The sequence below is a fragment of the Colias eurytheme genome, chromosome 20, assembly GCF_061535395.1.
Source record: "Colias eurytheme isolate Ceu_HAF_F1 chromosome 20, ilColEury1 Martin Lab GWU primary, whole genome shotgun sequence".
Classification (NCBI taxonomy): Eukaryota; Metazoa; Arthropoda; class Insecta; order Lepidoptera; family Pieridae; genus Colias; species Colias eurytheme.
The window spans coordinates 2,077,825-2,101,378 of NC_142999.1; the positions used below are offsets into that span (position 1 = coordinate 2,077,825).

The 23,554-nt window shown below is 32.1% G+C and overlaps 2 protein-coding genes across 2 annotated transcripts in view; one reads left to right on the top strand and one right to left on the bottom strand.

The window, feature by feature from the left end:
* l(3)73Ah (polycomb group ring finger 3-like lethal (3) 73Ah) overlaps positions 1–23,554 on the bottom strand; it is an 80,497-nt gene that overhangs the window by 38,619 nt on the left and 18,324 nt on the right. The window lies entirely within an intron of this gene.
* Positions 190–18,063, top strand: LOC149899494 (uncharacterized). Its single transcript, XM_090113986.1, has 9 exons — positions 190–450; positions 523–811; positions 1,097–1,189; positions 2,318–2,368; positions 4,223–4,370; positions 4,624–4,748; positions 5,330–5,449; positions 14,734–14,875; positions 16,409–18,063. The coding sequence occupies exons 1-9, from the start codon at positions 313–315 to the stop codon at positions 16,776–16,778; spliced, it is 1,476 nt and encodes a 491-aa protein (XP_089970112.1). The 5' UTR covers positions 190–312; the 3' UTR covers positions 16,779–18,063.

The window sequence follows — 23,554 nt, forward strand, 5'->3', positions numbered from 1 at the left end:
TTTACAACATACACAACAACATAAATGATGAAAATTAAGAAGTAATTACAAAAAAGTGATTATATAAGTATAAAAAATGCAAAATATAATTTCAATTTTGATTGTTTTATGACATGTTCATTTCATATTATGCTCTGTGAACATGTGAACATGTTGACAAATGTCAATGTCATAACAAGGTATCAAATATCGTCTTTGAATTGCTTCAAATAACAATATTGTTTTAAAACAGTACAGTAAATAAAAATACTCAAACATTAAGCTTTAATATTAATACACCAAATTTTCATACCAGTTCTTATTGAATAAAATATGAAAATTGGCACAACAGACTTTCAGGACATATGTAGAATATGTCTTGAACGATGCCCAGTAACTTTTAATATTTTCACTTGTTATTACGCGAAAATATTATACTGTGAAATGCTGTCGGATTGTACAAAAATAAAGGTAAATTTTAAGTTTTTATCAAATTTAATAGCAGAAAATGAAATTCTTTATTAATTTTCCATAATATTGCAGCCTGATGAAGAGGACGGTTTGCCACGGCTCATGTGTAAAAATTGCTGTAGGCAGTTGAAGAAAACATATATTTTCAATTTACAATGTGTAGAGAGTGAGAAGAAATTAAGGAACCTTTTAGAAAGTAATGATACAATAATTACGATAGAGAAAGAAAAATGCTTTGAAATAAAAAACAAAATACAAGATCTATGTGACAGTGTTAAAGATGAAATAGAAGACTTAAAGGACAAATCTATAGAATTATTGTTAAAAGAAGAAAAAGCTGTTGATGAGGATATAAAGTCAGGTAAACTTGTTTGAATCTATACTAATATTATATAGGTGAAGAGTTTGTTTGTTTGAACACGTTAATCTCGGAAACTACTGGTCCGATTTGAAAAATTGTTTCGGTGTTAGATAGCCCAGTATTGAGGAAGGTTATAGGCTATCTTTACTTTACGGCCAACAGGAGTAGAGCCACGGGGGTGAAACTGTGCAGAGCAACTAGTAATGTTTTATCAGAAAACCATAATTTTGCCATAAAAAATTTCCACTAAAAATTATGTACTTCATAAAACTATATTAATTTCAGAACCTGGTTACAACGACAATAATGAAAACGATACTTGGAATGATGATGATGAAAATTTACTTATACAGTTCAAAACTGCACCAGAAGCTGAAGGTTTGTGATTTTTTATTATTTTATGTATATATTACTTTTGTACATTGATTCCAAGTTTTTATAAAACATGATCACAAAAGGTTTGATCTGTATCTCATATTTTCTCATTTTCCACCATATGGCATACAAATATGCTGGAAATTTCCGTTGTAGTCCATACATTTTTAATAGTCAAAAGCTATGATATATAAAAAAGCTAGATACGTTACCCGCTCTCTATTTTGGCAAGAAAAAACTCAGCTAAGTGCCCGAGTTTCACTTAGTCACGCACCATTTAGCGTCGTGGCTGGACGTTCTTTTTATATTTTAATCGGCAGTTGTTATTACGAAGTACATGAGTGAGACATGCATTATGTCTCGTGCGTGAGAGTGAAAGAGAGAACAACTGTATTGGTGATAATGCGTTAGTAAGTAGGTATGTATTAATTACGCTGTTTTTTAGTGCAATGATGTTGGTGTATGCCGCGTCTACTAGTATAATAGAGTCATTGGTCCAAAGCGTTATTATTTTCTTTAATTACATAAAAAAAAATAATAATAATAAAACTTTTTATTAGCAGATAGGCAATATTAAAATTAACAATTTAAGTACTTACAATCTACTTATTCTAAAAACCTAAGTGCTAAAAGGATTGCCGCTCAGCATTTTACAATGAAAAGCACAGGCCTTCATTGTAGAGCTGATTTTCAGCGACACCTAATTATACAGTGATATCTAATTCTAAGATTCAATATAATAAATAAATAAATAGATAAAAATAAATAGAATAATAAATAGTAATATCTATTTTTAAATAAATAAACATATTGTGTTAATAAATATATAAATACGTGTGATAAAAATATACAATGAAACCATGACGAGAATAATATATTGTGTGTATGTAGTTACAATGTGCTATAAAATGTTTAAATGTTTTTCTGTTTACATAAAAGGTATGCTGTTAAATTCTTATTAAATGAAAATTTTGACTAATATAAAAAAAATATATAAAATACTTTCTTATTATTTCCTCTTAAGTATTCCTTCTATTTCATTTTAAAGTTTGAACTGAACTTTTTTTATCAAGTTTTCATAAAAATTAATCACATCTTGAAACTGAAGCATGACATTACATTTGTTTCCAGAAACAAATGGCGAGGTAATAACAAAGAAAAAAAGAGGGCGCAAGAAAAAAGGTGGGACTAGTTCTTTTTTCTTTTATAAATTGAATTATTAAAATCAATTGAGTTCTTGAGTTAAATCCAAGAAGCTTATTATATCTAATACACTGGAGATTTCAGTATGAACATTAACTTGTAACAAGAAAATATGACCTTGAATGACGCCTGTATGTTTTTTTATCCCTTTCACACCCACTTGCCAAGTTAGGTACTATACAGGGTGTACCAAAAAGTAGTGATGAACGGAAGCTGAGAGGTAGAGGACCTAGAGGGCTATCCGAATCACCCCCATGTATGTTATGCGATTTTTCGTATTTTCGGAGTTATGACGATTTTTTCAATTTTTCACCTATCGCCGAGTACGATGATATTTTCACTCATGCTGACGTCAATGATTGCGGAAGATGCTTGATTTTTTTTTGTGTGCTAAGCTGAAAGATAGGCCAATTCAGTATGGTAACATTTACTATCGTTAGATCTTTGAATGGAATAAAAAAAATAATTAAATGGCAAGAAAGATAAAATTACCCAGTATGTTCACCACTTCAAGGGCCCGTAAAAAAATAAAATCACATAAAAAAAAATTTCCGTTTGACTTTTAAAAACTTGCTCTATCTATCAGATAGCTACCCTGAAAATTTCATTTTATTATTCAGAAGGCTTCAATCGAAAAATTTGAATCTAAATGTGGTAAGTGCAAAAATTGAATTAACATGATGATCATTAAAACCAATAAATAGGTGTTTAATTACCAGAAATTTTTAAAATAACCCCGCTGTTGCTCAATGCAAGTGCGACATCACCGTAAAAAGTTGTCTTTTAAATGTCTGAATGCCCTTTTATCATTTTTAATGGTTTCTTCTGTTACTATGAATTTCCGGGTTATTTCGTCTAAATTGTGGCATTCTCTCAAGTAGCCGAAGTCTTTTTAATATTCCCATTGAAACAAATCAATGGGGTTTAGGTCGAGGGACCGTGGAGGCCAGGCTTTAAGGCAGGCTTCACCGTCGCATGCGCAGGCTGCAACGACCAATCCATCTTTCAGGGTATCTTGGCCCTTTAGCCTGGCCTGCACGGTCCCCGGACATAAACCCTATTGATTATTTTCCGTGGGGATACTACAAAGACGAGAGACTGCCACAATTTGGACGAAATAACCCGGAAATTCATAGTAGCAGAAGAAACCATTAAAAATGATAAAAGGGCATTCAGACATTTAAAAGACTACTTTTTACGGTGATGTCGCACTTGCATTGAGCAACAGCGGGGTTATTTTAAAAATTTCTGGTAATTAAACACCTATTTATTGGTTTTAATGATCATCATGTTAATTCAATTTTTGCACTTACCACATTTAGATTCAAATTTTTCGATTGAAGCCTTCTGAATAATAAAATGAAATTTTCAGGGTAGCTATCTGATAGATAGAGCAAGTTTTAAAAAGTCAAACGGAAAACTTTTTTTATGTGATTTTATTTTTTTACGGGCCCTTGAAGTGGTGAACATACTGGGTAATTTTATCTTTCTTGCCATTTCATTCTCTTTTTTATTCCATTCAAAGATCTAACGATAGTAAATGTTACCATACTGAATTGGCCTATCTTTCAGCTTAGCACACAAAAAAAATCAAGCATCTTCCGCAATCATTGACGTCAGCATGAGTGAAAATATCATCGTACTCGGCGATAGGTGAAAAATTGAAAAAAATCGTCATAACTCCGAAAATACGAAAAATCGCATTACATACATGGGGGTGATTCGGATAGCCCTCTAGGTCCTCTACCTCTCAGCTTCCGTTCATCACTACTTTTTGGTACACCCTGTATACTAGCATAGTAAAGTTTCTTTTTTTTTTTTTTTTTTCTCAAGATGAAACAACGGTAGCACACAGCAAGCTTCCGCATCAATGTGATATCTGCGGCAAAATACTAAGCTCCAAAAGTAATTTGAACTCGCACAAAATATGCCACACGGACTTAAGGCCTTATAAGTGTACAGAGTGTCCTGCGACTTTCAAGTGAGTTCTGTTTATTACTTTTATATACATATTTCGTGTTTTCGCCGTTTCTATGCTTTAGGAAATGTCGTAAGGCTAAACTTAAAATATAATACCACGAGTAATATAGGATACGTTTTATCCCGGAAATTCCACGGAAACGGGAACAATGCGAGTTTTTCTTTGAAACCGCGGGCGGAGCCGCCGGCGGAAAGCTAGTGTATTATAAAACGATCTAATGGTTATATACTTAAAGCAAATTATTTTATTACAGAGGACACAGCGGTTTGTTCCAACACAAAAGGATACATACTGGTGAGAAGCCATATCATTGTGAATATTGTCCAAAACAGTTTAGAAAAAAAACGGCGCTTGTTAATCATATACGTATGCATAAAGGTAAGATATTTTTTTGTGAAAGTTAAGCTAACAATAAAAGTATTCTTGTAATCATTTAGTGAATTTTTTTATTATACATATTTCTGTGTATATAGCGATTTTTAAATATTTGGTCCTTCGAGCCGCGAAGATCGTACTATTTTAATTGAATAATAGTTTATTGATTCAAATAAATATATATTAAAATAAGAATATAATAAATTCTGCTGATGAATGCATGTGTAACAGCTTTTTACTGAATGTAAAAATAATGCATAAACACAAATATTTGTTTGCTCTTTGGTAAATATACAAAAAATTATTAAGCATTATAAATTTAATGATTAATTAAGCGTTATACAGAAAAACACTAGTTTTGTCAAAAAATAAATAAAAAAGACGGGTTGCACTCCAGGAGTGCCGGCAGAAGTGAAAACTTGATTATTAACGTTGAGCATGTTTGATATTTTGGAATGGTATCCGTCTTACGCTTTTTCGATCAAGTCACGTGTCCTGACGCGAGTATAAGATTTTATACCCATTACAGAAAAAGTGCTCAACGCCGCTAAAGAAGTTTTCACTTAAAAAATTCAATTTTCCAGGTGAAAGGCTATTTAATTGCAACATTTGCTTCAAGAGTTTCGTTCAAAGCGGTCAACTGGCGATACACATGAAGCGGCATAGCGGGGTCAAGTCGTATCTGTGTCAGGATTGTGGGAAAGGTATAAATTATAATTAAAACATTGAGATAGTATTACTACGTATGGAGGAGACATCACGAACAAAATCTGCGTGCCATTTTTTTGCTCTAAGTTTTAAAAATTATTATCTAGTTAGGTACTTACCGATGAAAGTTATTCCTTTGCACTTTTCCGTATTAATTGTATTATTTGTGCAATATCGTAAGACACACGAAGGCATATTTGATGTGTTTCACTTTAAAACAATTAAAAATATATATATGGCGTATGTTGAGCGGAACATAAGTGATGTAGGCGGTGTCGTCTCCATATGTATATCTCAATGAATTAAAATTATTTTTATTAAAAATCTACTTACTTACCGTATTTAAAAAATTAATGCTTTAAAATTTAAACTCACAAAAATCATGATCTATCTTTTTTAACCAATGTGCACAATAATGGCAGTTCTCGATTTGTTTTTTTATTCTTTTTTTATGAACTATGTTTTCTCAATTAATCAACACAGGTAAAGCGAAATCATGCATTAGCATTACATAAAGGAGTATTGACTAAACACTTAAATACAGCGAGTGCCAGAACCGACTCGCTATTGTTTTACTTGCCCATTACAGAAAGATTTAAGGTGATTGCAACGATCTGTTCCCAGCCAATATCCCGCTAGATGGCGCTGAATTCTACATTTCTAGTTTATTTGAGTTTTTGCGTAATTGGAATAGTCATCAAACCTAGGAATAGTCATGGCGGTTACTGAATATTATATTTTATTGAAATATGTTATATCATTGCCTTAAAATCCACCCAATTCGGTAAAATTATGCGTTTTAACATCTGTCATTGCATACAGGGTCGTTTACACACACAGACGTATACAAAAATGATAAAGATTTAACTCTAGATGGCGTGAATGTAAAGCGCGTCACACACGGTGAAGATACTACCTATAATATTTTATCTAATCTAGTAATATTTTATATTACAGTATCTTAAGGTATCCGGTATCAGCGTTCTGACCATCATTTTTCTTTTTTCGCTGTAGAACCGCCATCCTGTTACAAATGACCCACAAAGGAGAATGACCACGGGTGGTATCGGTAAAATTTTAGTTGTGCCACGTATTCGTTATATTGTTAATTCCTATTTGTATTTATAATGATCATATGTATCAATATTAAGTCTTAATTAAACCGGATAAATTGAAATAATAGTAAAAGTAAAAGTTTTTCTTTTGAAACATGTATGACTACGTATGGAATCGGTAAAATACTAGTAGTGTCACGTGTTCGTGATATTGTTAATTCCTATTTGTATTTATAATGATCATATTTATCACTATTAAGTTGTAATTATACCGAATAAATAGAAATAAAAGTAAAAGTTTTGTTTTGACACATACCTATATCTATCTCTCTTGCAAACGTCATATGTCATAGTTTCTATTTGAAATGTCAAATGAATGTGTTCGACGCATTGTTCGATGTTATTTTGAAATAATGTTTAAATTACGATTTACTTTTCACATTTGTCTTGTAAATTAAAATATTACCTATGTAATAAATGTAAAACTTAACGTTCATCGTTAGTTTAAACTCGATTAAGTAGTTTTTTGAAGTGTTGAATAAAACTATTGTTTTATTTTTATTGTCGCGAACTGCGGCTTATTTACATAAAAACTTTAATCATATCTAAAAGTACTAACATCAAGCTTTAAATTGAGCTATATTTCATCTTGACACAATAAGTTTGATTGCGATACCAAGTGCCATAGTCACTTGGGCAATCTCCTGTGGTTTTCATTTTTCTGTATGGGTAGACAAAACTTCAAAACGCCACCTGCTACGGTTTATATTATTATGAACGATTAGCTTTCCGCCCGCATTTTAAAAAAAAAACCCGTATAGTTCCCGTTCCCGTGGGGTTTCCGGGATAAAACCTATTCAATGTGTCCAAGTTACGTTCTATATGTGTGCTAAATTTCATTGTAATCGGTTCAGTAGTATTTGCGTGAAACACACACATACACATCCTCACAAACTTTCGCATTAGTAGGAAGTAGGATTGTTATAAAAATAAAAGTTATATTTGTTGGCGTAAACTATTTTATTGTAATTTTGGGAAATAAATAATGTCAAAATTGATTACCTACAATAAAACGCAGTTTTATTTTATTACCTACATTACACTATTGTTTTTTTTTATCAAAACATATATTTGAAGTAGCAAATATGATATTATGCTGATCCAAGCATTTTCACTCAAAACTAATATCACTAATGATTTGTAAAAGTAAATTATTTCAAAATACATTTCATAACCAACAAGTAAGAATAATTATTCATACAACAACAAATCAAAAACATTATTTACTATGGAAAAAAAACCAGGAAGGTGAAAAACATATTTACGATTTCGATGCACTCGACTTTTAGTAAAATAATAGGTAAAAAATAAAAATATTATTATGGTTTTGATCACAGACATATCTGTGGTTTTGATTTTAGCTACTAGTATCAGAAAGCTGCGTGTTCAATGCACGTCGGGGTCCCACAACTGTGGAGGAAGGAAGGTAGAATACCTCCATCGAATAAGTGAAGTTTCTCGACATACTCGATTTGCCGGCCGGCCTCAATGAAGATTGTCCGAAAGTTGTATATGTGCTCTGTAACGAAAAAATTTCGCTAGCGCGATTCAGAGTGAGGTGTCGTACAATATACCTAATGAAGTTTTTCATCTTTTTATTTTACTGCAAATACAAAATAAAAATTAAACAATGGTAATGTAAATTCTAAACAAACTACTACCAAAATACAATTAGAACAAAAATCATTTGACTTGTTTATTTCACCCAGAGGCCAGAGGCGGCTCGTGACAAAATTGTATAGGTGTTCACTTGAAATAAAACAACGAAAATACAATAGCGTTCGGGATGATTTATTACAAAAAAATGAGCACCACATTTTATAAATGTCTATAACACTAAAAATTACAAAGTACAGGCTATTTCAAAACGAATTCAATGACTAGGTATCAATAATTAGTAAATCACCGAATTTGCATTCGCGAGCGTAGGTATCCATAGTGTTTGTCACTGACGGTCACTGACCTCTATAACTTATAGTTATAGAGGTCAGTGGTGTTTGTTGTGTAAACATGTATGTATTTGAGTAGTTAGTAGCATATTATATTCTGAATTTCTGATCCATGCCTATTCACTCAAAACTAATAACACTAATGATTTGTAACAGTAAATTATTTCAATAGGTAGGTATTTGAACATTTCCCAACAAGACGTAAGAATAATTATTCGTAGGTATCTATACAAGATACAATAACAAATCTAATACACTATTTATTATTTTATTATTTACTAGCGGTCCGCCCCGGCTTCGCCCGTGGTACATGTTTACGTTTTCTCTCCATAAGAAGTAATAGCTAGAGAGCTAGCGCAAAGCTACCTGTATGTATTTGACCAGACCTGGATTTTTGTGTGTTGATTCCCCTATACCTACTATACATGAGATGAGGAGTCACTAAGCCCAGAGTGGTGGACGGGGCGCGCGCTTAGGTAAGACAGGTGGAAATTTTTGGCGAACTTTGAAACCATTTGACCACGTCTGCCATTTTGATATTTGAAAATAGATTATTATTACTATCGGAAAATAACAATGGCAGACCATTATCACGCGGATAACATTCTGGCAGACACTTATGAAAGTGCTGAAAAAAATATAATTTTGAAAGTATTTGACCAGATCTGCCATTATATATACATATATTTTATTTATTAGGGTCTTAAAAACTTATTTTCGAAACGGCAGACATTTTCATTGCGTACAGACTTCAGCAGACAACAAAACTTTACAGACTTCAGCAGTCAACAAGACTTAGCTTCTACATGGTCAGATGTATATATGTATTACGTTCCCTGACCTTACATCAATGATTTACTTTATTAATGTTTTTATGGTCATTTACATTTAATTTTGAAAACTATGGAATAAAATTTATAAATTTGATGATACAAAACTAAATATACATTTGTAAAGAATCTCAAATATAAAGTTGTGTTGCAAATAACAAATCATCATTTAAATATTTAGTTTATTTCTTTATTTAAGAAACAATTAACAATTACAAAACAACATAAAAAAACACGCATGCATTTATTGAAATGTTCATTCATCATCACTATCGTATGGCGTTGTGTGACTCGTCTTCATAATCCATTGAATCGGATTCTGTAAAAGTAAAACGTAAATTATATAATAAAAGAAATGAGTCATTATAAACTTACCTAGTAAGGCAATGCCTTTGATGTCGCACGATGCCGCCGCGCCGCCAGTGTAGGTACTTCTGCTGCTACATGAAAATATGCTAGGGTTGCAACAAATGGGAAATAAAACAATTGTGATTATTACTATTATGATGTAATCATTTATTCATATTATGTACATTCAAAACAATTGCTATTATTAAATCTGATGTAATTATTTTTTCATAAATATATAATTATTATTAATTACATAATATATTGCACTGTGAAATATTTACGTATCACTTTATTTTTGATGTTCTTAATTGTCTTTTATAAAATTTAAGTGACGCATTCGCATTGGGATCAACAATCCGATAAGAAAAGAATGGAGACAACATATACATAGCTTTGATTTCAATTCTACAGATACAAAATATACAATCTATCTAAAATGATACAACGGATGTTTCCTGCGTTTTCTCGTCAAAATACCGAAACAACGTAATTATTGTATAGTAGTTGGGCGTGAAAGTAAAAAAACAAATGAAAAGTGTTTTCCATATGATTATTTATTAAATTTACGCGATTAAGAATAATTTCAACGATACAATTTAGTAACCGAGAATTCAGAGGATTAAAGAAAATACCTGCCTGATCATTTTATCAAACTCTAAAAGAATTATGGTTATTTCGCATCACTCGGTTTATTAGTTTGGTAATAATTATTAAAGGTAGTTACAACCCTAGCCATTGAGTCGAACGGTAGGCAACACAATATCGACTTTGTGCGGGTACATATGGTACATTTCTTCTTGCTGTGAAGCGTAATTATTATTATTAAGATTTTTTAGGCTATTTTGAATCAGCTGTTCTAATTTAATTCTAGAAATTTATTAAAACGTGATTTTTTTAAAAGTATATTATGAGTTTATAAATACCTCAACCAATAGTTATTGTGTCCTATCCTCATTTCTTTATATCTTGGTAGTTAACTAAAGTGTTAAATTTACATAACCTCAACAACAACATTTACACTGCCACTGCACTAAAACTAAACTAACTAGCTCTCTAGCTATAAGAACCATCCTCGTACTTCAAGGGATATAATAAAAAAAGAATTATCGAAATCGGTTCAGCCGTTCTCGAGTTATGCGCTTACCAACACATTTTGCGATTCATTTTTATATTAGACTAGCGGTCCGCCCCGGCTTCGCCCGTGGTACATGTTTACGTTTTCTCTACATAAGAACCATCCTCGTACTTCAAGGAATATAATAAAAAAAGAATTATCGAAATCGGTTCAGCCGTTCTCGAGTTATGCGCTTACCAACACATTTTGCGATTCATTTATATATATATACTAGCGGTCCGCCCCGGCTTCGCCCGTGGTACATAATATTTACGTTTTCTCTACATAAAAACCATCCTCGTACTTCAAGGAATATAATAAAAAAGAATGATCGAAATCGGTTCAGCCGTTCTCGAGTTATGCGCTTACCAACACATTTTGCGATTCATTTTTATATATAAGATAAGATTATGTGAAAATAACCAGGAAGGTGAAAAACATATTTACGAAAACATAGTAACATAATATGGCTGTCGCTACAATAATTATATTTCAATTTTATCTTTTTATACCTAGTAGAACTGGCCGACGAATAAAAAAAATCGTATTAGAATAAATACAATAAATTACGGAACAAAAAAAGGATTGTAACTGAATTAGGTATGTTTGTTTCTGGGCGCACCGTTTTCGACGACGCGACGCGCGACGTAAGCGTATAGGTATAGGTACCTACTTTGCTAAAACAAACTAATAAAATTGTGTGTCTGTCTGAAAATTCGGAAAAGCATATTTTGCAAGTTTGTAATTACTTTGATAGTTTACCGATTTATAATAATTGTAATTGTAATTGTATAATATATAATTTGCAATGTGGTGAAATTTCATAAAAATCACGGGCCAATTTTTTGTTTTGAATCCCACCGAAAATATAATTGCGTTATTAGAATAATTAATTACTATACCTACCCACGATCAATTATTACAATATAGTCTCAAATGCATACTAGAGAAATATTGCAATTTGATTCAATTAAAATGCATAGCATACAAAAATAAATTCACAACACAAGAAATTCCGCGCGCAAATCATAGCGCGTGTCAATGAAATCAAGAATGTTTTATATCAAGCCGACGCGGTCACGCGGACGACGACGCGACGCCGAACAAAAGTACCTACGACGGACGACCACGCTTCGAGTTGCCAAACAACATGAGTAATAAATTGTTTACAAAAAAAACAAGTTTTCCATTTTTCTGTATGAGTAGACAGAACTTCAAAACGCCACCTGCTACGGTTTATATTATGAACGATTGTTATAAAAATAAAAGTTATATTTGTTGGTGTAAACTATTTTATTGATCAATAATTTTGGAATTTAAAATTGTCAACATTGATTACAATAAAACGCAGTTTTATTTTATTACACTATTGTTTTTTTTATCAAAACATGTATTTGAAGTACCATATGATATTATGCTGATCCAAGCATTTTCACTCAAAACTTATATCACTAATGATTTGTAAAAGTAAATTATTTCAATATACATTTCATAACCAACATGTAAGAATAATTATTATTATTCCTACCTACAACAACAAACCTAAAACACTATTTACTATGGGAAAATAACCAGGAAGGTGAAAAACATATTATTATTTACGATTTCGACGCACGTCTCGACTTTTAGTAAAATATAGTAGGTAAACATAATATTATGGTTTTGATTTTTGCTACTAGTATAAGAAAACTGCGTGTTCAAACTACTTGTTTGTCTGTCTGAAAATTCGGAAGTACTTTGGTAGTTTACCGATTTATAATAATATTGTATATATCGTTGTTTAAAAAATATTCAAACACAATAAAATATGATATACTGATTTATCACTGGTTTCAGTGATGAACTGATGAGTCAATTATAGCCACTATACTTTCGTCATACGTGTGTATGATTGATGTGATTTGCAACGTGGTGATATTTCAGAAAAATCACGGGTCAAATTGTCCCACCGAAAATATAACTGCGTTATAAGAATAACTATACCTACGATAAATTATACATAATACAATATAGTCTCAAATGCATACTAGTGAAATATTTTATTTGAATCAATAAAATAAAAAAATAAATAAAAAATAATAATAATACAAAAATAAATTCACAACACAAGAAAATCCGCGCGCAAATCATAGCGCGTGACAATGAAATCAAGAACTTTCGAGCCGACGCGGACGACGAAGGAGCCTAACAAAAGTACCTACAATCATAGGCGGCTCGTGACAAAATTGTATGGCCGTGTTCACTTGAAATAAAACAACGAAAATAGGTACCTACAATAGCGTTAGCAGTACAAAAAAAATGAGCACCACATTATAAATGTCTATTTATACACTAAAAATTATAGAGTATTTCAAAACGAATTCAATTATTATTTAGCAATAATTAGAAAATCCCCGAATTTGCATTCGTGATCGTATTCATAGTGTTTGTCTACACTAATATTGTAAAGAGGAAAACTTTGTTTGTTTGTTTGATTGTAATGAATAGGCTCATAAACTACTGGACATTTTACCAATGTTTGCAAGTTTGTGATTACTTTGATAGTTTACCGATTTATAATAATTGTATACTTATATCATTGTTTAAAAATATTCAAACACAATATGATATAGGTACTGATTTATCACTGGTTTCAGTGATGAACTGATGAGTCAATGTTAGCCACAATACTAATCACTTTCGTCATACATGTGTATGAACTATGATTGATGTGATTTGCAATGTGGTGAAATTTCATAAAAATCACGGGCCAATTTTTTGTTTTGAATCCCACCGAAAATACATATATTACTATCTAATTGCGTTATTAGAATAATTAATTACTATACCCACGATCAATTATTACAATTTACAATATAGTCTCAAATGCATACTAGAGAAACATTGCAATTTGAATCAATTAAAATGCATAGCATACAAAAATAAATTCACAACACAAGAAATTCCGCGCGCAAATCATAGCGCGTGTCAATGAAATCAAGAATGTAATTTTATATCAAGCCGACGAGCGACGACGCCGAACTAAAGTACCTACAGTACCATTTACCTTCAGTGTACAATACAGTTTACAGACCTACGACGGACGAACAATAATGAGTAATAAATAAAAAAAAACATAGTTTCTAAGGTCATTAGTTTTATTTTATTTTATTGTTATTTTCTTTGAACGATTGGAAATGAAATTACTCAATTTTTACACAGAACTTTGATTTATTAGAATTATGCTCATTATGCATAAGATAACGAACGCGAATGCACGACATCTAGCGCGTCAATGTCTAAACATCGCCTTTCGTTTAGACATTGACGCGCTAGATCTGTAATAAGTATATAGTCTATGCGCTAGATGTCGTGCTTTATGTCGTGTTTCGCTTGGCAAAAGTCACGCACACTACTGTAGAAGTGTCAAATTTTTCCGGTATTTTACTGTTGTTTTTCTAAGTAAATATTGTAAATTATTGATTAAAAAGGTCGAACGCGCACACATTTCATTATAGAGAAGTGATAAAATGATTAGTTTTAAAGAAATAGTGTCTGTGTTAAGTGTTTAGAGGTAATCAAAAATGTATGGAGGGACGGTCGGAACATCAACCTTAAGTGTTAAAATCTATTCAGTACGTTGGTCAATTACCTTATTAACTGAGTTTGTCAGATAAAATCAGTCAATAAGGATATTGACCGACACCCTTAGTCAATAACTTTATTTACAAATGTTACCGGTCAATAAGGATATTGACTGGTTCAGGGTTTTGACTGTAGCATATACATCAAATTAAATTAGACCTTATTTGAATGAAATAAAGTTGGATTTACAATGCATTAAAACTTAAACTGTCCCTTTTTTGTGGCTGACTGTGTATTATCATTAAGGATTAAAAATTTTGATTACTTATTAGGGTTAAAAATATATATTTATTCCAGGATTCCCAATAAAAGCGGATCTCAATGTGCATCAAAGAGTACACAACGGAGAGAAGCCATATTCTTGTCATCTCTGTGAAAAGACATTTGCCACATCTGGCAATTTGTCCATTCATGTACGGATACATAAAAGGGAAGTTAGGTAAATATTTTTTTTATTACGACAACAATGAATATTAAGTTTTTATCTCCAGACACATCCTACTAGGTTACCTATCTTAATCTCGAATTTTAATATTCCGAATATCATAATCCAGAAAACGTTTGGACATTTTTTCATAACCCCGAATTTTAAAATTTCGAAGTTTTGTTTGCCATATAATCGCAACTCCGTATTTCATTTGCCCATTTCTTTATTTGTAAGACGTTTTACAATCCAGACGAATGAGTTCCAGACATACGTAATCTAAATGCACAAAATCCAGATGACCGTAATCCATATGCACGAAAGCCAGATTTTTAAAACACAAATTTTTGAAATACAGTTAATTGATATCCAGACAAACAATGTCCAGATTTTTTAAATTCAAATAAACGATATCCAGCAAAACGAAATCCTTCCAGGGAGTCGCAGCACGAACCTAACCTAACCTACCTACTGAATAGATTTTACACTTTAACCTTTCTGTAATGGGCAAGTAAAACAATAGCGAGTCAGTTCTAGCGTGGAATAAAAAGATTATGAAAATCTGGCAATAGTTTATCTGTTATACGATTATATGGGAACCAAATAAAAAGATTATGAAAATTTGGCAATAGTTTATTTGGAAAATGGTATGATGGGAAACAAAAAAAAGTATTCTGAGAATCTGGTATAATGAGATCTGTATTATGAGAATACGGGAAACAAAAAAATACTTTTTAAAAATCTGGTTTTGGTGCATCTGGAAATTGATTCATCTGGGAAATTAAAAAAGGAATTTTAAAAATTTGTCATTCATTACATCTGTCTTTTAAAAGTTCTAACAACCGTTTTCGGGGTTTTAAGATTCGGGTAATAGAAATTCGAGTTTTTAATAGGTTACCATCCTACTAATATTATAAATGCGAAAGTTTGTGAGGATGTGTGTGTGTGGGTGTGTTTGTGACTCTTTCACGCAAATTCTACTGAACCGAATACAATGAAATTTAGCACACATATAGAGGGTAACTTGGATTAACACATAGGATAGGTTTTATCCCGGAAATCCCACGGGAACGGGAACTATGCGGGTTTTCCTTTGAAAACGCGGGCGAAGCCGCGGGCGGAAATCTAGTAAATAATACTGAATGGTATTTGATAAAATTGGTTGCAATCATTGTCTTATTATTATTTTATTAGAAAAATAAAACAGCGTCAAAATTGTACCGTAAAGAAGTAGATTTCCGTTAAAATTCTAATGATTTAGTTCTAAAATTCAATCAATTACCATATATCATAAAGTATTAATAACCTGACTCTATTCTACTCATGTAAAAATACGTATTATATAAAAAGACGGGTTACACTCCGGGAGTGCCGGCAGAAGTGAAAACTTGATTATTAACGTTGAGCATGTTTGATATCCATCCGTCTTACGCTTTTTCGATCAGGTCACGTGTCCTGACGCGAGTTTAAGATTTTATACCCATTACAGAAAAAGTGCTCAACGCCGCTAAAGAAGTTTTCACTTGAAAAATATTTGCTTCTTTCCAGATATAATTGTAAATACTGCCACCGCGGCTTCGTAACGCGCAGTTCCTACAATGTTCACGTAAAACGTCACAGCGGCCAAAGGGACTATGCCTGCGAGTGTGGAAAGACATTCTACACTTCTTCAGCACTAAAACAACATAAAATAGTACATACAGGCGAAAAAAGATACCAATGCAAAATATGCGATAGAAAATTCACGCAAACGGGCCATTTGAGTCGACATTTTAGGAAAGATCACGCGAAACCGAACGCGCCTATACCAACGTCGGATTACTATAAAATAAAACTTCCACAGACTAACCAAGGGTTGGTGTTCGAAATTCAAAAAGTGGCGCCAATTGATGACAATATGAAATGTGAGGAAACCTAGCGAAGAGCTGCTGGCTGGCTGGATACAATTGTTTGTGTTGTGTTGTGTTGCGGAATTTGAATTGTGCACGATTGTTGAATGTGAAGGAAAATGACGATGTTATTTGAAGCGTGAATCCACTAATTTTTGACGTGTCAAATTAATACGTATCGTTCGAAATTTGAATTGTGATTCGATGGTTAGAGCTAGCGCGCAAGAGCAACTTTTGTCTCCGCAACTATTTTGTCTCTCCCATCAATTGTATGGGGAGTTGCGTCGCTACGTGCGCGCACTTTCATACTAGCCCATAGAGTTGATGGGAGAGACAAAATAGTTGCGGAGACAAAAGTTGCTCTTGCGCGCTAACTCTTATTTGCATTGTGACTAGGATTGTAATTAGAAATTGTGCGGAGCGGCAACTATGAGCTATTATTACTACGTATAGAGGAGACACCACGAACAAAATCTGTGCGCGCGGCTAGTGAGTCATAGATTAAGCGAGGTCACCAACTCACCGCTATAGAGGCGACACTTTATAAATATTATGCCTATTTATACTTAACAATTAAAAACAATCAATTTAAAAAAAATATAATTAATTTAATAAAGAAATTATTAATGAACTTATTAAAAACTTTTCAATTAAAACCAATCAATGTAACAAAAAAAAATGATACGTAGGTAATTAATTTTCATCTTTCAAGATTTCAACCTTTTTTTCAAATAATATTCACAGTACATAAATGTGTAAAATTATTATTTTCCACTATAAAAATTTACGTCGTGTAATATTACTATTTAGACATCTTTCATACCCAATGCCATTTCTTAAATTTTTAGTCTATGATAAATGACGCAAAATGGCGCCCGCCAAAAATTTTGCTCGATCCAAGTTTTAAAAATGATTATCTAGTTAATTACCGATGCAACATTATTCCTTTGCAATGTGCCGCATTACTTGAATTATTAGTGCAATATCGTAACACACTTGAATTGATATATGTATTTTGATGAGTTTCATGTTTTTTTGCTTTAAAACAAACATAACATGAACATGACCATCGTGCTATTAAAGCGACTGAGTGCAGTGTGGCCGGTTGACCTATGTTGAGCGGAACATAAGTGATGTAGGCGGTGTCTTCTCCATACGTAGTAATAGTATCTCGATTCGCGGCAACGTCGCATCGTGCGTTTGTGAACACAGTTTTATTGTTTCTATGCAAGAGGCAATGTAATAAAATAATTGAATATTAGTGGAAATAAATGATAGTTGCGGTTCTTAAAAGTGGAAACTATGCATTATTTTTAATTAAGAAAGTTTTTTTGACAATATGCATTGAGTTATGGCAATGTTTAGAAATTAATAATATTAACGGATTTATTCAATATATTATTTTCCTGACGTTTCGCACACTTTGCAGCGTTAAAAATCCGTTTAAATCTTTAATTTCTAAATCTATAATACTCGCGTAAAATCAAACACTAGAAAATACTATATTGCAAGGTTTTAAAAATGCATTAGGTTCAACAGGATTGCATGAACAAATTAAAAGTGCCATTACAAGTTCGATTTAAAAAATGGCGTCAAATACTGGTTTTTTTAAAGAAATATTACACTTGTAAACGATAATTTAGTTTAATAAACGAAAAACACGTTTTTATCTATATTGCGCTAAAACCATTAATAGATTTTTTAATTATTTTACGATCAAAAAGCTACATCTTTACCAAGTAACATAGGCTAAATTTTAATTTATTCCGGCTAAAACCGGACGAAGTCGGGTCAATCGGCTAGTCTAACGATAAGGAAGAAAAATTATTTTCTTAAATTATGTGGAATCGATTGTATCTCTCGACAACGACGCTTATTAGCGCAATAAAAATTAGTTTAATTCTCATGCTTTTTATTACTTACGATTCTTCTCTATCTTTATGAATTTTAATGTCGAGCCAATGTAATTAATAGGCAACATTTGACGTCTATCAATTTTATCTTCGAAGAGAGGTAACCTGCTTAAAAACATCGATTAAAGTGAATTAATCGATACTGACTTGAAACACATTTATTAATTTATGATGATTTTTATTCACAAGTAATCAATGCATTCGATTCTAGATGTCAGATTTCGATTTTTAGAGTAACTTCTCTGGTATTTAAAAAAAAAAGGTTTATTGACACAAAATTGTTGGAACGTCAGTTCTTTAAGAGCTAGCGCGCACGAGCAACTTTGTCTCCGCAACTATTTTGTCTCTCCCATCAATTGTATGGGGAGTTGCGTCGCTACGTGCGCGCACGTTCATACTAGCCCATGGGTGGAGAGACAAAATAGTTGCGGAGACAAAATAGTTGCGGAGACAAAGTTGCTCGTGCGCGCACTGTCTAAATCAGAAATTGTTCATTATGTTTAGAATAGTTTATCAGTAAAATCAAATCTTAAAATGGCTCTACTAAAGGTGAAAATTTTGTAACCCCTTATAAATATTTCTGTAATGATACATAATGTCATACTCAATTATTTTTAGCTGTAAATAAATTATTTTTGTAAATTAGTACATATGTATATAGATTTATATTTATATATTTTAAATAAATGAATTTAAACACTTTCTAATCTCAATATGAAATATTTGGTTGTGCGTATGTGTGCGTGTTTTATTATAGTTTATTACTATTATGTTATATATACTATTAGAGTAAGATTATGTTCTATAACTAGATAGATTAAGTTGTTTTTCAAATACAGACATATGTCATCATAAGATTAAAAATACTGTTAGGGCCGTCGCAGATATGGCGAAGCGCAGCGCATTTTTCACTGTCAAACTATTATCGACATTGCCCCTATTGAAATAACATTCAAAAAAACGCAGCGAACTTTTCGCGGGTGACGCTTCGATGCTCCCCGAAATAAATAGTTTTTATTTGATTTTGAATTTTATTTTGATAAAAAAAAATGTCGATAATAGTTTGACAATGAAAAATGCGTTGCGCCATATCTGCGCCGACCCTTAGTTTTATAATCTGTCGCGGGATTGTAATTACATATTGTAAATTTCAATTTAGCTAGTAAGATTATGAACTAAGGGCGTTTGTCCACTACAAGGAATTTTACGGTCCGGCATTCCGATTTTTTACGGTCCGGTATGGCACGCAATTAATCTAAATACTAGCTTGTGCACTATACGTAATTTTACTGTCCGACATTTTACTTTTCCCTATTCCGGATGGTTTTTTGAGTTTACAAGTCGCTGTAGGTATAATTGTTTTCGAGTGCCCACTTGCTTGGATTTTACTCTTTTTATTGCATATGCCAATTGAAAGCAAGCTCTTGTTTTACTTTCTTTTAGCTGGCAATGAGATTTGAGAAGTCGGTATTGTTATTTTATATACATTGACCAAGCATTGACCTATAATTATTATCTAAGTAAGTGTTGGTAAGTTAAAGTTCCAGTGGGAATAGATTTAGCTCCTCGTCACCGATTAAAATAAATAAGTGAAACACGCATTTTAAATCTCTTACGGAACTTTACTTTTTATTATAACGAAGTATATATATTTCACCTTCTATATTTTTACTCGTTTCTTGTAAAATGCGAAAACAATCAATTATGATAGCATTATACCGCCATACTTCCTTGAACTGTACCGCACTGATCCGAGTAAAGACGGACAGGTGCACAAGCAATTCATCGGTTTTTTCATGCCAAACCGGACCGTAAAAAATCGGAATGCCGGACAGTAAAATTCCTTGTAGTGCACAAGCGCCCTAACGATGTTTATGATTTGATGATGATTTATCTGTTAACACAATGCAAAGGTCATCAACCGACTTCAAAAAGGAGTTGTCAATTCAAGTTTTTTTTTTCATATTTGTTAACTCAAAAGTTTCGATTCGGTTTATTTGAAAACTGGTGCCTCTCATGTAGTCCTGAAAATTTCAAGGTTTAGTGTTATTAAAAGAAAGTATATAAGTACTTAAGTATTCCTCGTTTTTTTTGCATCATCCTTCTATCATAAAAATATAATTAAAAAAGTTAAAAACATTTGTAAAGACTATTCTTGAATATATTTCTATTCACAATTTTTGTTGTTTTATTTAAACCTTAAACAATGGTTTCCATACCTGCAACTCTAATATCTTCATACACTAAACATAATTATTCGTAAAAAAAAATAATGTTTATACTTGAAAATGGGGGGAAAGAAAATAGCAAACAAATATTCCTCGATAAATGGGATATCCAACATCGAAAGAATTTTTCAAATCGGACCGGATCTTCTTGAGATTAGCGCGTTCAAACAAACCAACTCTTTAAACGATAGGTACTTCGCTGTCTATATCTTTCAGTTAATCAAAATCCTAGTTAATCAGACGTAAGTATAGGTATTTACTTACCCCATAGTTATTCTGAATACACCTCAAGGAGACACGGTTCGGTTTTCAATACAATGATCATGTAGTTAGTAGGAAAAAAGTGAAGTAGGTACCTACCTGGTCTTTAGTGATATTCATGAATAAGCAAATATGGTAGTTACATAATATAATTTAATTATGTAAATAAATTAAATAAGATCTCGGTTTCCTTTCATGTTAGTCAAAACTCAAAAGTCAAATATAGCACATGCTAAAAGTAGGATAAGTAGGTACTTTCTTATCCGGAACGTTACTTGATATTGAGTAAACACGACCAAATACTTTTTATAAACAAACTGCATCTTATTAGGTACGGTGCATTTAGACCACACGAACATAGAGCTAGAGCTAGTACAAGAGCATACCATCTGTCATGATTTAATATTTTTTTATCTTGTGTTTGGTTGCCTGGAAGAGAAGGCTACTAAAGCCATAAGGCCGCCATTTGTGCATGTCTCTCTTCTGTATATGTATATATGTCTTTTTCCTGTTTGTAATGGTGTACAATAAAGCGTATTCATTCATTCATTCATTCTTTTGTATAAACGAAAATCGTATTCAGTGTTGTAACAGTTGCAGTATTAGAACATTGCATAGAATCTTTTAGAACGCACTATTACAAAGAAATACTTCTCTAGTTTACACTAAAAGAATTTCACATGGTAGTACATAAACACAGATCACAGAATAGATCTCTATGTACTTATATGTGAATAGGATGAGAATGAGCATTCGCTCATTTGATCTAATAGCGCAGTCATTTAATCTTAAATTAAGTAAGAATCTCGGAATTCGAGATACCCAGCTGTAAGTTTGTAAATACTTGTATATTGACACCCAAAAAGTTGTCTCAAAACCTACATAATATGGTAAATTTCAAGGTCAAAGGTCACAAAAATAGTTTTTTTGGAAATATCTCATTTCCTGTGGGTTTTTTGCTATTTGTATTTATTATTAATATTGCAGAATACAAAATTTGTTTAAAAAAAATTATAAGTACGGTGAACCGTTTCAAGATAGAGGGCGGAGAGCGCGCGGTCACAGAATCACTTGTCAACTGTTACCTATAGCTCCGGTTTAGTTGATGAACTATCGATAAATCAACGATTATATGATTACGAAGAGCAAACATTAAAAAAAAATTACGTGTTGCAAATTCGATGTTATATTTAAATCGTGCAAATAATCAAATATACAATACAAGGAATTTTAGCAGTTGAACAAAGTTAAATATTTATTTTAGATTCAAAAGAAAACTAAAAATAGGCCATTGTATTGCCCCTTGTGAAGGTTATTAATTACTAAAGAACCTAAGATCATTTTCAGTTTTTGATCATGAAACCATTTATAAAAGTTTAGAGGAATAGAAAGTTTCAATGAGCTTTTACATTTGAAGAAGAAGCTTTTATATTTGAACCGTTCGAGTTGCTACGATATATTCTTTTAGGGTTCCGAACAAAGGAAAAACGGAATCTTATTTTATTGAGACATCGATGTCTGTTTATTCCAAGTCTATTCAGTGGCCTAACTTTAATGAACCGTGAAAGTCTTTTATAGACAGTTGATTTCAGAGATGATTGCGGCTACACCGGCAAATTATGTGTCTTCAATTTTTTGTTTGCATAAATGCCTAATGCTTATCTAGAATTTATCTTTTATTTATACAGAAGTCAGAACCCTCTGTCACGAATCCGACTCGCAGTTTTTCTGTCTTGATATGTAAAAAAAATATATTGACTTTTTGAAGTGAATCTTCTTTATCGGGGTTGGACAAAAATTTAGTGTAACATTTTTGCGTTACGCCTTACGCGTGACATTTTTGCGTTACGCCGTACGCGTGACATTTTTGCGTTACGCCATACTCGTGACATTTTTAAGGTCATAAAGAAGTTTCACTTCTTACGTGTGTACTCTAGTGCACGCATACATTTTTTTGGCATCAATAAAATATTTTGTGAATTAAAACGTTTTGGACTTTATACAGGTTAGATACAAGCTTTAGAGCATTTTACATAAACAAGTTAAAAAGGCAAAATAAAATCTAAAAATTCCTCTACTAAATACCTACCTCTCTCTTGAAAACCATAGATAAGCTTACACAAGAGTTGACATAATAAAATAAATGTAAAAGTTTGTACAACTTCCAAGGACGGATTCTGGAGCTAAAAAAATTAAAATAGATTGATTAAGTAGTTTTCTAGTTAAATAGTAAGAGAAAATCGAATAAAAACCAATTCTTTTCTCAGTGACAAGATTTGTAGAGCAACTACAGAATTCCATGCTGGCTCTTTTCTGTAGAAATTGCGTGGTAGGTCGGTAGTAATTAAATTTAAAGACTTAAGTAGTTCAATTTCGGAGCTCATCTTCTCTTTCTAATAAAAT

What these genes read in the sequence shown, in the direction of transcription:
- LOC149899494 (XM_090113986.1), top strand. Translation starts at nt 313, where the DNA reads ATGAAAATTGGCACAACAGACTTTCAGGACATATGTAGAATATGTCTT. An exon ending in TCATATACGTATGCATAAAG is followed by an intron (nt 4,749 to 5,329) that starts GTAAGATATTTT and finishes TCAATTTTCCAG; the next exon opens with GTGAAAGGCTATTTAATTGC. An exon ending in ATACATAAAAGGGAAGTTAG is followed by an intron (nt 14,876 to 16,408) that starts GTAAATATTTTT and finishes GCTTCTTTCCAG; the next exon opens with ATATAATTGTAAATACTGCC.